The sequence below is a fragment of the Falco cherrug genome, chromosome 12 (assembly GCF_023634085.1).
Source record: "Falco cherrug isolate bFalChe1 chromosome 12, bFalChe1.pri, whole genome shotgun sequence".
NCBI lineage: Eukaryota > Metazoa > Chordata > Aves > Falconiformes > Falconidae > Falco > Falco cherrug.
In genome coordinates, this window is record NC_073708.1 from 22587576 (window position 1) to 22602867 (window position 15292).

A 15292-nucleotide genomic window follows, 5' to 3' on the forward strand; every position below is an offset into this window, starting at 1 on the left:
AGAATGGAGCATAAGGAAACAATTAAGCCTTCATACTGCCTATAAACGCCAGAACTGATTTTTTAAAATCTTATTTGATAGAAAATAACAGCAGCTTCGAGCCTGCTAGCAAAGATTTTGCAGCTAAAGTAGGCAGTGCAGTTTTCTTCTAACAGTATGTCACTTACATAACATTTAAGATCAAAGTGTGCCCTCTACCCCTGCTTTTATCGTCAATTATCTTCTCTTTAATGAAACTGCATGTTTTAGAGACAGAAAACAATCCAATTCTTTTTTAAAAGTGAGCAGAACAACAGCTGTTTAGTTCGGAGTGTTCAATAACATCAGATCAACTTCTCTTCCCTCCAGAAGAAGAGCTGGGTTTTAAAGTTTATTCCCTCAGCAGCATTTCCTACCAAGGTACTTGTTAGGCAGCATTTTTCCCCCTCAGTTGTTGGAAAATATGAAAAACAACTATTGAAAAAAGTAGCTTTCTTTTCACTATAGGCAGCATACTGATTTGGGGGTTTAGCACAACGAAATTCTCTTTGAAATATGCAGATGTCCGATTGGAACTCCAAAATAAACAAGGAACCCCCAGCCAAACCCTACAGAAAGGGCAAAAAGGAGATACAAAGCAGTTATCTCCCCTGTCAGCATGCTAAGCAAAGAATTCACCCTTGATTTCCCGCAAATATTTCAGCAAGAGCAAGAGGAGGTCTTCATGAACTGAGAGGTAAAGACGAAATACACTCCATTGGCTGTGCTCTGGAAATAAAATGAAAGGGCTCCATACTTGTGAAGGTAAACTAGATCCTTTTGTAGTAAAGGGAGCATTGCAGAGTCTAAACTAATTTCCTTTGCAATATCCTCTCCTTTATTTAGGATCCATACTAACCGCCACCTCTTCCCTTTTGGTAAGTTTTATCAAGTTTTTTATATATCTTTTTCCACTTCTTTGGGCTAAAGTCTATTAATACATAACCAGCCTGTGGACATACCATCATCATATCATGTATTCTATATACCTACATGTAGCACCCGTCTTTTGTCACCTCTTCAATGTCCTGGAAATACCTTTCCCCACCCCACCCCCCTTTCAAACAGTCCTTTGTAGCAAAACATACTTCATGAGTGCCGGAAAAGATATACCGATGGACATTGGTAGGTTTTCTTCCATTCCAAAAAGCTGTACACAGACTGTACACTGGACAGCATGTGAAATGTATCTACTCCTAGCCATGACTTTTGTGGGAAGTACCTCATTGGACTGGTCTGCATCTAACAAGGGTTATAGTAATTTGTCTGCCTTCAGCACTAGCTTCACCATAATGCTTTCTAATGACTTCTGAACAGACTTCATGTCTATCCGATGCCCCAGGGTGAACTGACAAACTCATTTTGTGGCAAAGAACACGGCCAGCAGCTCCTTTTTAATTTGAGCTTATCTCCCTCCTGTGCCCGTCAAAGCACTGCAAGCTCTACTGAACTACTTCTAGCCATATAGCACTGAACTACTATTCCACAGTAACACTGAAGGTGCTAAAGGACGGTACTGGTCTTGTGACTTTCGCTGCTCTTTTAGATACTTTCTGACCATGCTAGATCTCTTAATTATCACAAAGGCCCATAGGTGTATCGAATCTGGAAAAACACTTGGTAACTGTTCTAAACCTACTTGACCTGCACGCCTTGAGCTGGACATATTCCTAATGATTCAATTTCTCTGGCTCTAGACAGAGTCCTTCAGATGTCACATGCTCTCTTAATCTTCAGTTTTTGACATACCTTTCACTTTAGCTTAATATCCTACTCCCAGCACCCTACTCAGAGTTGTTACTGCTTGGTACAGTGCTTAGCTCTTTCTTTGTTGAGGCCTCCTGCTGCTGCAGGAAAAGCAGTATCAAATGCAGTCTTTGTGCTTGAGGTTCCCTCTAACCCTAGTTTGTACAGACAGTGAAATGCCTCTTGAGTCACAATGACAGCCAGAAATATTTCTGTTGGTTGGGGGTGGGGGGGGTTGCTTCCCCCCCCTTTTTTTAAGGGCATCTCCTGAAACCCATAGCAAAGCTTGTCAAGGGGCTGATACTTCTTTTTCATATTAGTGTCTTGACCCTAAAACTTACCACTGTTAGATGATCTATACCTTACAGAAGTACCGAATGAGCACTACAATTATAACTTTTTGTCTGATGTTTCTGATGTGTTACATTTTATGGAGGCCCTTAATGATACTCCCAGGACAAGTGTCAAAATCTGATTATCATTTATTCTGACAATATATCTATTAAAATAAATAGATCATCAGAAACAATATTTTGACCTTGTACTTTGAGATCTGAGAGTGCACAGGACTACACAGCAATCTGTCAAAAGTAATATTCTATCTCTGACATGAACTTGAAATTGTTTGTACACCAAGGAATTTTTATCCTTTATTTTTAAAACAAAAGGAAGACATATAATATTTAACCAAAAATTTAGCTGACAGTAAAAATTATAGCTAATGAAAACAAACAGACCAGTTTTTATGAAAGTTTGTCATTTTGACCTGACTGAATCATCTGATATGTTTTATTTTCAGTGTGAATTTTGTGTTAAAATTGCCGTAGCTTGTTACTATCACAAGTAAGATTGTTAAGGTTATTGTAAGGTCTCTTTCATCTGGAGAGAAGACATGTAAAAAACAAACTGTTTCAAAAATTTCTTCTTTATTATTAAATTCATTCTGGTAACAACCCTCTGCCTAATGCATTATGCATTGAAATTCTGGCAATTAAATACTAGCTCCTTGCTCAAGACTCAAGATATGTTTTAAAAATTCACTTTGTATTGCAAAGCGTCAGTTGAAAGTACCTGGTGTTATTATGGTCAAATATTTTATTACAAGGTTTCCCACTAATCCAACACAAACGTAAAGGTAGCTTACCTGCAATGTTTTCACAGAACAACTTAAAGACCAAGATGATCATCACGTGCAACTTCCAAGAAAAACTACAAATTTAAAAGCTATTTTTTAAGCCAAGTTATTTTTATATTAATGCACATAAGTGTTTTTCATATTTGATTTATTATATTCAATAACTGTTCAGCCTTCAGCTGGAGATATTCAAAGATATGTGTTGCCTCACTTTTGTAAATTATTAGTTACTGGAATAATCTTACAAAGCTTTACTTATGTTTTTACTTTAATGTCTAGCATCATCTGCAAAACACATTATATCCTCTCTAAGCTGATATTTGATGATAGGGAAGCACATATCTTTCAATAAAAAAGCAGGATCCAGAATCTTTGAAGACCTGGACTAACACTCCCAACCCCCGACTGAAAGTCTGGGCAAATCCCTCTATAATTCTCAGGGCGTTCATAATAATTTGGAAAAAAACATTAATATTAGGTACCTACAGAAAACTGACATAGCCTAGTAACTTGGGAAGAGTAGATGGAAGGTATGATTCATATACATATTCACCTACCCATTGACAGAAAACATATTTTAATAAATAGAGAAAAACTCCTGGAATGCCAAACGTCATATGATAAAAAAACCAATAAAGTTTTAATCAAATTTCTGTCAGAGGCATCTTTATCATAGCTCAATATTCTTGCAAAAACATTGTAATAAACAATTCAGTAAAAATATGTGTTATGGTTACATTTGGAACATTATGGGCTTAACTCAGTTACCTGCACATAGGCATGTAGTACCATTGAAGATGTTCTTGGTGCATACCTGGCCTCCATCTGCCATCCCAGGCAGCCTTTCAGAGGTTCTGTGTCACATGTGACAGCCCCCTGTATCAACATCGTAACAGATTTAAAAAAAAAATAAAAAATAAAAAAATCAGATAGTTTGGTATTTGATAACAAGTCTAAGAGTAAACCTCTTATAATTATCAACTTATTTTGCTTGTGTAACCACATTTCATAAGTTATATACTAGTCAGTAGCTTTGCTCAAATATTCTATCCAACATCCTTATAATCTGTAATAGAAACATGTGAAATAATTGTACAGGAAACAGTGAGACAGATTTTACACATCTAAATGCAATCTCTAGTAATTCAGGTCTTTCCTCATACTAGTAATAGAACTGCTTAGATTTAGCAGCAGAAGACAGTTGCATGCCACAGAGTGGCATAACACAAAATGAGAAACTTCTAATATCTGTGAGAAAAATTACATTATTAGCATGCATGGCATAGTCTATGATGTACTATATTTCCTTTACTTAAGAGTAGCAATTGTTTGATCTATTCAGAGCAATTCTGGACAGGAAGATCTAATTCACAGACACAATCTTATTACAGCATCTGTGACCAACAGGGCTATCGCTGCCTTTCGTGCACACCACAGGACTTCTGGGTACAGACTGTAAAGACACATTCATGTTTAATTATCACGAAAACGTCACATAAAGAATGAGAAGGGAGTTAAATCACTGTACAAAGACTTAAACTGGAAGCTGGTAAGGTTTTAATTATGCTCTGCATGTGAATTATGCTTCCAATAACACATAAATGTATCATGAAGCTTTAGCTGGTATAAAGCAGTTTGGTATGGCTTAATGTATTTGAAAAGAGAACGTCTGTACTTTGTAGTAACAAAAATAACAATTGTGAATCAAACTCATAGTTTAATTCACTTAATTACAGCTGCAGTTAAGTTAAGGCAAAAACCACATTTAAATACTATTTCTTCAGTTTGTACAAATGGAGAGATGATATTAATTTCTTCATATTTATTGAAATACAGTAATGAAACCCCAGCCGTTCACTGCAGTGCTATGCGCCCTCTCGGCGTGCCCCTTGCCTCAGGTAAATGGTGCCTCCTCCGCCATTTTTACCTGCTGTTCCCCTTTTTACCTGCCGCAGCACCTCCAGCCTTACCTCTGGATCCCAGGATATCCAACCATGCAGGCGTTGCAGGCATCTACAGGAGAGGACAGACGGGCAATTTTGAAGGAAGCCAACACATCCGACATTTGGTGTATCAGGCGCCCGGGCCTGGGTGTTGGCGGGAATCTGTGAGGAGAGGTTGGGGCTGCCCCACGACTCACACAGCTGGTTCCAACCGGTTCCGTAGCGGCCCCACCACAGGGCACAGTAGAGCCCATCACCAGCATGGTGGAGCCTCTGTGGTAGCAGGTTTGAGAAGGGGGATACCAAATGGCTGAGGAACAAGGTAAAAAGTGCAAAATGAGCCCTGCAAATGCCCACCAGGTCAGAGAGGGAGGAAGAGTTCCAGATGCCCAAGCAGAGTGGAGCAGATCTCTGCCAGAAGGACTGCAGCCAGTGGAGAAGATCTGTGTCGGGGCAGGGGGAAAGTGTGAGCTCTAAGCTGTGTGAGTTGAGAATATGTCCTTGCTCTGCTACAAGCCCTATGACTTGTCCCTGAAAAATCCAACCTGCTAAGACCACCTTGCCTCAGTAGGTGGAAGCAACAGCACCAGTGGACATTTTGAAGATGGCTCATGGTTGCCTCATGTAAAAAGTTGCTTGGTCTTCAGATTCTTCTTTGTTTTACTAATGAAGAGAGGACGTGTAGCTCTCTTCCTCCATTACAGTCACTGCAATAAAAAAAGGGTTTTTAAAAAAACCCAAACATACATGTTGGTGTACTGGGTTCTAGCTACAGACTACTTAATATCCCTCTGCAAGAAAAATTAACATGTTAAGTATTTGGAAGAACAGGTTTTTATTTTATTACAAGATATTAAGCCTCTATATAAGGAAGCATTATTGTGTTAAAAAAAAAAAAAAAAGGTCTTATCACAATCCTGACCACAGGGAAGCCATGACAGAGCCTGACAACCCAGATTTGTCCTGACTGCTCCTTTTCGGATTTAAATAGCAGGCCTCAGCCTCCATCCCTACATCTGCTTTAGCTGGAAATGAGCGAGAACATCCAAAATTTACATGGACAGACCCCTTTTGGCCTCAGGACAGCTGCCAACACTTCAAAAGCCACCACGATTCTGTTCCCACTGCTCCACCTCTGAGAAGGCAACCACAATATTTCATGTACATTTAATACTAACATGAAATATTTATTACCCTTTCCAGCTTTAAGTTCTTTTTAGCGTTTTATCTCAAATCTCAACTGGCAGAAAAAAAAAAAAAACCATACAACTGGAAAGATTTCAGTCCCTAAACCCATGAAAGCTGCAGTTAAGTCGCTTCACAAAAATCACAAAAGTTTATTTTCATGGTACATAATCAACACTTTTACAGTAAATTATCTTGTCATTACAGTGGTACATGAACCTTTTAAAAGACATTAAAGGATTTGAACCTGCATTATCTCATTACTCTTACACAATCTGTCAATAAATCAATGTATTGCGTATGACTGGAAGTGCATGACATTTTTCCTAACCATCTTAACCCAGCAGTAAAACTCACTTTGACATCCCTGAGCATTTCAGATCCCACACCTCAACCTCTGATGCAACACAAAGCCCTCATTTTGCAACCTCACATCTCTAAAAACACACAAGACTGCAAACTGGCCCCAGCCCAGCCCACTGGTGAAGCATCTGGGCTTTTAGCTCACCCATCAGACTTCTGGCAGGGAAGGCATGGACAGCCTTGCCCCTGACAGTTAGGGCAGCCGCAGCCTCTGACCACTGCACAAGGGGCACGAGGGGAAGATGGGAACAATGGCAGGAGATGGTCTGTAGAACAAGGTGAACAAAAGCGGAAATGCAACCCACGATAAAGGTGGAGGATGCATGTTGGAGTCCAGCTGGAACAACACACGAAGCATGAGTGGCACAGCACAGAGGCTCAGCTAGGGCACCCACTAGAGAATGGAGGCATGAGGAATGGACAAGAATGCTGCGAGATGGGGATGCACAGCAGGGTAGGGGGCTGATGCGCAGCCAAAGGAACAAAAGGCACCCTCCTTCCCAGAGTTATAGGCAGGGGAAGGTCATTTTTCAGTTCCTCCAAGCCAGACAAACAGCTTAAGTCCAGCACCAAAGATTGTAAAGTGTTGCTTTGTTTAAAAAAACCCGAAATTTTAAAAAAATTAAAAATCACACACACTGAGAGTCTGAAAGACCAAAGGTAGCATCAGAAATAGCCTGCAGCGTGAGAGGGAAAGATCTCACCTTCCACAGACTCCAGCCCCAGCCTCAGGTACTCCCATCTACTCCCCACCAGACTTCTTTGAAGAAAGAATGTGCTAATAAATTGAGAAGCCCGTCTGAGAGTAAACACCTCTGAATAATTCTCACACTTCTGTCTTCTACTATTACTTCCTCCAAAACAATATCCCTCAAGCCCAGAAAAAACAAACCCCGCTTGAAAAAATACATTTTGAAATTCTACCAAAATCTCTTTTCTGTTTTGTTAACCCTTGCCTAGTCAACATCCTTCTCTGGCCTCAAGGAAAGCAGCTGCCAAGAAGTAGCCTTCAATTCAAACTGCAAAGGCTTCATAACAGAGACATTCACCTGCCAGAGATGAGTTCCAGCTGGATGTTGGTATTTTACATTATTCCCACATGTTAAATATTTAAAAATATACAAGTTACTTAAGCTTTAAGCAATGTGCTAAAATACAAAGACCAAAGCTTCTCCTTTATTAAGGCTTTTAAAAGACAGTACATTAGTTCCACTGATCTCTGCTTTTGCTGAAACAGGTGAAGTTACAGCTCACTTCACGTGTCCTTGGCCATTATTCCCTACTGCACATTCAACTTCCACCTTATTAGTCAGACACATTGTTTCCAGCAGAAACTCCCTCCCATTTGAGCGAGCCTCATGTTTAAACAAGAGGGGCTCACATCAGCCCCCATCTCCTCTCACTCCCTTCTTGCTAATGAGGTAATGGATCTTCACGATTCTTGTAGTTCTATAATTATGGGTATAAGATCTAGGACTTCCTTCTATTTTTAAATGGTGCCAGCTCATCTCAGAAGGTTAAAAAAAATAAAAGCTACAAATCATCGTATACAACAGACTAATAAAAGGCTATGCATCAGCATAACAGACAACATATAACTAACAGTTCTGCTTGTGGAGGAAGTTATGCAAAGGCTCCTGCTGTTAAGCATCTGGAAGGCAAGAACACCCCAGCATGCTATAAAGTGATAGCCCAGCTCCTGGCAGCTCTTTGCTTGCAGGAGAATCAAGCATGTATTCCAGATATCCAGCACTGCTTTCCCTTGTGTCAGCAGCTCTTGTGAACAGGTCCAATCCATTCAGGCAAAGAGGACACACACCCTTTCCATCACTCAGCTATGGTATACTTGAAGAAAGGCACACAAGTTTCAGTCTACATATGCGGAGACTAAAACACAATCAGGCAGCAATAGAATAGAACTGTAGGAAGGACCCTCAGGCACGTCCTTGTTCAGTCATTTTGTTTGCTAGAGTTGCATCTATGACACAGAAGTACTCAAGGCTTTATGGGTTCCGAAAGGGGCTACAGAAGCCTTCCTAATTTCAGAGGCACGAGATGGGGATACTTCTACATATCCAGAGTCAGCAGAATGAAGCAAACATCAAAATAAATTCCTTTAACTTCATGTTATGAAATATATAATCAATAGCAAGATCACCACAATGCAGTAGTCTGTGCTGATGCCTCACAGAGGCCGGAAGAGCCTTCTCAGCTGTATTTCCAGTTCTCCTTCTCATCATCACCTGAAAGGGTGTGCAGCGAATCCTTGGGGGGGGGGGACGGGGGGGGGGGGGACAGACACACAACATGGACAAAACCAAAAAAAATATTGGTTTGTGCGATTTGAAAACAAGAGATATTTTTTTTTTATGTGTCTACTTCCCCTTCAGTCCTTACTGCAAGAGATGGACCAAAGAATTCCAACTCATCCTTTCACCCACAGGGCCAGGTTATACAATCCCAACACTACTATTTTGCCACCAAGATCTGCCCCACCACATTCCACCTCTGGAGTTTCACCTCTCCTGCCACTACAAGTTTTAGTTTGAATCATCTTGCTTAGGAAGAAAAAGAAGCATCTTGGCACAAACATCTGTCATCCTCATTGCACAAGGCAGGCTTTCCTAGCATGAGATTTTTCTTTACCTGGGTTACAAGCTCATGTCGTCTCAGCTGTCTATAGAACTGCAGCACAGAGGGATCAGCTCTCACTACTTTTGGGTCAAAATCCAGAACACGGAGACCTGCAAGGCTACGGGCTCGGGAGAGGGCTACATAAGCCTGCCCGCTTTCAAAGACACGAGACAGGGAGATTTCCACACAATCTAAAGACATACCCTGTCAAAGACACAAAGAAGTTTGTTACAGAACAACAAACAAATAAAACAAGAGCACTGTGCTGTATCACCACTAACCTATCCTGTGAATCTGTCAAAGGTGCAGTCTTGATTTTTATTTAAAAAAAAAAAAAAAGGGAAGTGTCTTGTTCAACTATGTAACCAATTAGAATATAGGGATCGGTAGAAATGACAGTTTTCAACTGTCAGGAAATTGCTAGCAAACAGTCCACTGACTAACTCCAGTGAGCCTCTTGTGTGAAACTCCACAAATCCCATATAATCAACACAACAGGGAAAGAAATCCTGCTGTTTTCACACCTAATAGATAACTGGAGCAGCCACCAGTCTCAGGCAGTCCTCCGGCAAACCATCTGAGACAGAGTTTGGGTAAGACCCAGCCAGCTGTGTCTGCATCAGGAGACATCCCAGGAAGGAGAGGAATTTATCACATGGCCTGGTTTAAATAGTGTCAGAGGAACAAACTCACAGGTCTCCAAGACAAGTATTTACCAAAGTGTACGAAGTCTTCTGGAAAGGTAGGAATTGTAATAATTATATTGAAAAAATCCAACACGTACCACTGAAGGGGGAGACCAGCCCAAAGAGCATAACCATGACTCCTGCAGCTTCCTCAGGGTCATTAGTGCTGATGACCATCAGGGAAACACTATCCTGACCCACCCATTGTGGTAAATAATGCTGTTTTATAAGCTAACACCAACTATGCAGGTAGCAGCACACCTATGGAAACTAGCAGTATTGCTAGCCCATCATTAACGCTATAGACAAGCATCACAACCAGAAGAGGTGCTGCCTTCGCTGCAGCTAGACACACATATTCTAGAGGGCCCCCACAACAAGGGCCTTTCAGTTTTCTCTCCTGTTTTACCAGCAACTGAAGCTCACCCAGGGAATAAGGCTTAGGATGGTGTAAGTCTATAGACAGCTGTATAAGAACACCCACCTGACTCTTGTGAATGGAAATGGCCCACGCCAATTTTAAAGGCAACTGTTGACGACTCAGATGAGCTCCTGATGGTCCTTTGAAAACCCATTTCTCCATTTTTATGACCTGTGTGACCCCACAGAGAAACCTCACCTTAGGCAGCCCTGGAGGAGTAGGAGCAGGAGAGAAACATGGATGTATTTCTGACACTCAACAGCCAGGAAGCAGACAGGCTAAGAACACTTCCCCCCCCCCCCCCCCTCCTTCCCCATGTCAGTCTTTCATGAATTTTAGGGCTGCATTAAAAAAAAAAAAAAAAAAAAAAAGTCCCACAACAAAACCAAAACCAAACCAAACCACAAAAAACAAACCCTAAACGCACACACAGTAATCAGGATGTCCTGAAGTGATGTTGGGACCTACTTAAGCAGGAGAATTAAAGTCAGGTAATTTGTCAGTTGAGATGCAGAGAAAAATACATGTTGCAGGTAGCAGAACATTATTCCGAGTAAAAACAAACAAAAATTTACCCCACCAAGACTTGCTTCAACAGGACAGGAAAATGCAAATGAACATAGAGATCTAGAAAATAAAGAAAAAAATCCACAAGAGGCCCTACAGATAGCTACAGCTGATGTAGCACGTGATATTTTAGCTGACTAGAGCCCCAAGATATTCACTGCAGAGAAGACCTGCTCCTGTCTTTCCCTTAAGTTATTCTTACCAAGCAGTAAAAAAATAAAAATTAACAAGTCATAGCTGTCAATGATAAATTGTTTTTTTTTCCCCTCTTCCTTCAACTACAACATCAAAAAGCTTACTTACCCTTCTGCTCACTTTCAAATCCTACAACAACTCCTCGTGCACCATTCACCAGTCCCTGAGACACATCCAGATTCTTAGCTAGCATCACCTACAGAGAAAAAGAAAATCCCTTAGCACGCTGGCTTTACAGCCTGTTCAGCCAGCTGCAGTTAAGCTTCTAGCCAGGAAGCATAAACATAGCAGGCTGACATGGCCACAACCACATCATCCTATTGCAGGATAGAGCACAACCTCCCATTTGATTGAAATTATTTCACAGCCTTTTCTTCCTAGGATTCCCAGCTACATCATCAGGCAGCACTTAACACTTCACTTGAGCTGCTTGTGTCCACAGCCATGAGCTCAGCTCCAGGCAACACATTCCACTTCCCCAAACACCAACCAGCCTAGACATACAAAGATTCTAGGAACACCCAAGGAACAACTTTCCAAAGCAAACAGTGCTGCTGCTAGGCACAGTCCTGCATCCTTTCCACTCTGACAGCCCTAGCTCACAGCAAGATGCCCAGCCCTGCCGATTTGGCAAGCTGTGCCATACCCTTACAGGCCGGAAGGGCTGCTGCACGTGGAGCTAAGACTGCAGGCAGGGACTGCCTGTGCTTTTTTCTACCTGGAAGCTTCTAAACCAAACTAAAAATGTCTGCCAAAGTCATAGCAGTCAGAGTCCACAAGATACGGACCTGCACTCAAATCAAACTAATTCTGTCTGGATAAGATTCCAAGCAGAAACGATACAAAGACCGAGATAGAATCTTCTGTTGGCCTGACATAGCTGTTCTATGCAGAATCTACATTCTGTACTTCAAGCTACTCTATACATTTATCTGCTATTCCTTTGTTTTTCTTATGCTGTTTGATCCACTGGTCTTTCACAAACATGCGCACACACCTACCTGAGCTCCAAGCTTTAGCTCAACTCTACCACCCACAGGACACTGAGCATCAATTAGCTTCACTAGCTCTGGGTCACTGTCCAAAGCCTCAAAAGCGTGCACTTCTCCTATTAAGGACACAAAGATGTGAAAAATCACAACCATTGAACATATTCCACACAGTGCTGCAGGAGGCTTAGCGCTTATTTCTAACAGCAATTCTTTTAATATCCATTCTGCATTGCTGGTAGGACATTTTCACACAAAGCTTGTCACATCTAAAAGCAGAAAGCTCGTTATGGCCTCTCTTCCAAACCTAACTCCAAGAGCATAAGAAGGCTCAGGAATCAAAGGCCAGCAGGAAATAAGAACTGAGCAGTCACCATTTTGAGCATATGACCAGTTTCGCTTGCTGCCAAAACCAGATCTCCGAAGAGGATTAAGGAAGAATCCTAGGGCCAGACAGGGAGGCAAAAATGAAATAACCCTTAATCCAAGCTGCGGCTCGATAAAGCACAGCCTTTCTTAGTCGCTGTACAAAGAAAAAGCAGGGGTATGAAAACAATAAATCATCTGTCCTACCTCACAGCAAGCAATTAGCTCACTGTCTATTACACACCAAAAAGTAACAGTGTGGATTTTTAAGCAAAAAAAGCTGTGAAGTTTTTCCCCATGCAGCTCAATTTCAACATGCACAGCTTGGACTGGTGCTGCTGGGCATAACAGAACACCAGTTCCTCCTGACACCACAGTATCGACATTGCATCCACTCAGAGCTCAGCCCCAAAGCCAGCAGTGTCCTCCAAGTTGTTCACCTGACAGCTGTTGCAAGCATCTCTCATTAGTTATTTCTACGTCATCTTTATGGGTGCATAGCCGCGTAGCCAGGATCCCATCACGCTCAGACCTGTTAGCAGCAGTCTGCATCAGCTGTCTGGTAACCTCCTCTGTGCACCTGGTAACCAGGAAAAGGGAATTATTATTTAAAGTGATCAGGAACAAGTCTTGAGCAGCAGTAACCTCCACACAGCTGGATCAGCCTGTGTGAGCCCCACGCCTCTAGAGAGGACAGAAAAAGGTAACTACACAAAGCTGACAAGCAGTACAAGTGCCCCAGCCCTGCCCTGGCCACTTCCAGCTCAGGATTCACTGAATTCCTTTGCAGAAATTGCAAAGAGCCACCCTAGAAAGGGTCCTGCCTTACTAGTGCAGCATATACAAAAACTGCTTACATTAACTAAAGCATTTATAGCTACTGCCCCCAGCCACGCGTTCCCAATAGAGCACAGAGAAGTAACACACCACTCTTTCCTCTCCTCCATCAGTAGGGAGCAAGGATTGCAAAGAAAGACAAGTTTCTCCTCACCTGCCTAAACGGATTGCACTCAGGAGCGACACAAAGGTCTTGTCGGTCTGTCTCCGCACTTCAGTCAGCTCCATGTTTACATGGATGCATTTCCTCCAGCTTTTTGCCTGGTAAATAATTTTCTTGTTAAAGAGGAAGACTTGAAGCATGACAATAAGTTTAGGGACAGCTTTGTACCTGGAAGCAGAATTTGGTTTCTTCATTAGCCTTGCAGACTGGGGGTAGCTGCAAGAAGTCTCCACAGATGATTAGTTGAATTCCTCCAAAAGGCTCATCCCGTTTTCTGACCACCCTGAAAGGTAAGAAAGAGAGACATTTGAGTGGCATCCATGACCCGGACATAGTCAGGTCTCAGAAGTTACTTCTTAGTCCATCAGTATATTCAAACATATACTACCTGCAGTAAAATATGATTTTCCTCAGCTGTGTCAGAAGAGCTCAAATAATAAAGCAATGCTCTACAGACATTAAATATGCTTTGCTTACCCACCCCAGGAGTCATTACCAGCCTTGGTTCTTTGGTAGCTGTTAACTACAGCTGCTTCTCTCTGCAAGAGAAAACCGCTGGGCACAGCATAGACAGCTGTATTGTGGACTCAGCTCTACAGACAACACTTGGCTCCACAGAAGGAAACAGCAACCACAACAGCCACAGCTAGAGAGCAGGGACATGATCAAAACCTATCTCAAGAGAAATATCTGCCCAAACGCTGGCTGTGATTTCACACTTCCTTCTGGTCCTATGCCAGCAGTTGCCTTGTATTCCTTCACATAACCAGGGAAAGGAAGCAGCCTGAAAATTTAGGGAAATTCATTTGTTAATTGTGCAACCTGAAGGTTGCTCACCTCGCCACTGCCTCCAGCTTGTCAAAGAACTTGCCATCCACCATGGAGATCTCATCGATAATTAAGTGCTGGCAGGCTAGCCAGTGCTGCCGTACCCCAGGCCTTTCTGCCAGCTGAACACACTGTTCCAGTGGTGCCTTCCCAGAGCCGATCCCTGGCAGGGGAGAAAAAAGCAAAGCTTCAGGAAGCTCCTGATTCTTTGGGAGGAGAGCAAGAGCCCCCAGCCCCTCGCTGTCAGGCAGACCATTACCTGCGAAGGCATGGAGAGTGGTGCCACCAATGTGGCAAGCCGCCACTCCTGTGCTGGCCGTAGTGTAGGTGACACTCGGAGGGAGGGAACCCACGATCTTCTTCAACAGGAACGATTTCCCGGTCCCTTGAAGGAGGGAGAAGAAGCAGGTCAGCAGCGATTCCCGAGGACTTTACCGGGTGACAGCCGCCCGGCCCGCTCACCTGCACAGCCGGTGAAGAAGATGCTCTTCCCACTCCGCACGGCGCCCAGCACCGCCTCCTGCTCCGCCGAGAGCCTCACCGGGGGCCGCCTCTCCGCGCGGGGCACCTGCGGGACAGGCGGCGGCTCGCCGTGAGAGCAGGCCCGGTAACGAGGGCCGGTAAGCGGGGCTACCCCCCAGCCCCGGGACTCACCGCCGCCGGGCGCTGCCCCCGCGCTTCGGGGCCGCGCAGCAGGGCCCGCTCCTGCGGCGGGCTGATGACGGCGAAGGCCGGTGACTGCCGCTCCAGCAGGCGGGGTGTGCGCGGCGGGCCCCGCGGCCCAGCGAGAACCTTGAGCCGGAGGAGTCGGAGGAAGCGGCGCAGCGCGTCTGGGGGACAGTCGGAAAGCAGGACCTGGGCATGGCCCGGCCCCACCCGCACCGCCGCCCGGCCCTCGCCCGCGAACCGCGTAAAGAGCCTCACAGCGTCACCGGCCAGCACGAAGCTCAACACCGACGCCGCCTTGCCGCTGCCGCCGACCACCCGCAGCACCGGCTGCCGCAGCTCGTTGCGGCCCAGCAGCACCAGCGCGCCCCGCATGACGCGGCGCCGCGGGGCCTGTCCCCCCAGCAGCGGCTGCTCCACGGCCACCGTGCAGCGCAGCTCCGCGTCCTCCATCCCTCCGTACCGGCCGTTCAAACCCGCCGCGTGCCGCCACCGCCAATCAGCACCAGGGGCTTTAAACCGGCGGCCAATAAGGAGGCGCGAAGGTAAA

General features: G+C 43.9%; 1 protein-coding gene across 1 annotated transcript; it reads right to left on the reverse strand.

The window, feature by feature from the left end:
- Positions 1-7539: 7539 nt before the first annotated feature.
- On the reverse strand, positions 7540-15241 carry PIF1 (PIF1 5'-to-3' DNA helicase). Its single transcript, XM_055724756.1, has 12 exons — positions 14731-15241; positions 14539-14644; positions 14336-14461; positions 14086-14239; positions 13417-13531; positions 13240-13346; positions 12689-12828; positions 11895-12001; positions 11002-11089; positions 10195-10340; positions 9037-9228; positions 7540-8655 (listed from the first exon to the last, which is right to left on the reverse strand). Exons 1-12 carry the CDS (start codon positions 15193-15195, stop codon positions 8599-8601), a joined length of 1803 nt encoding a protein of 600 aa, XP_055580731.1. The 5' UTR covers positions 15196-15241; the 3' UTR covers positions 7540-8598.
- Between the last annotated feature and the right edge of the window lie 51 nt (positions 15242-15292).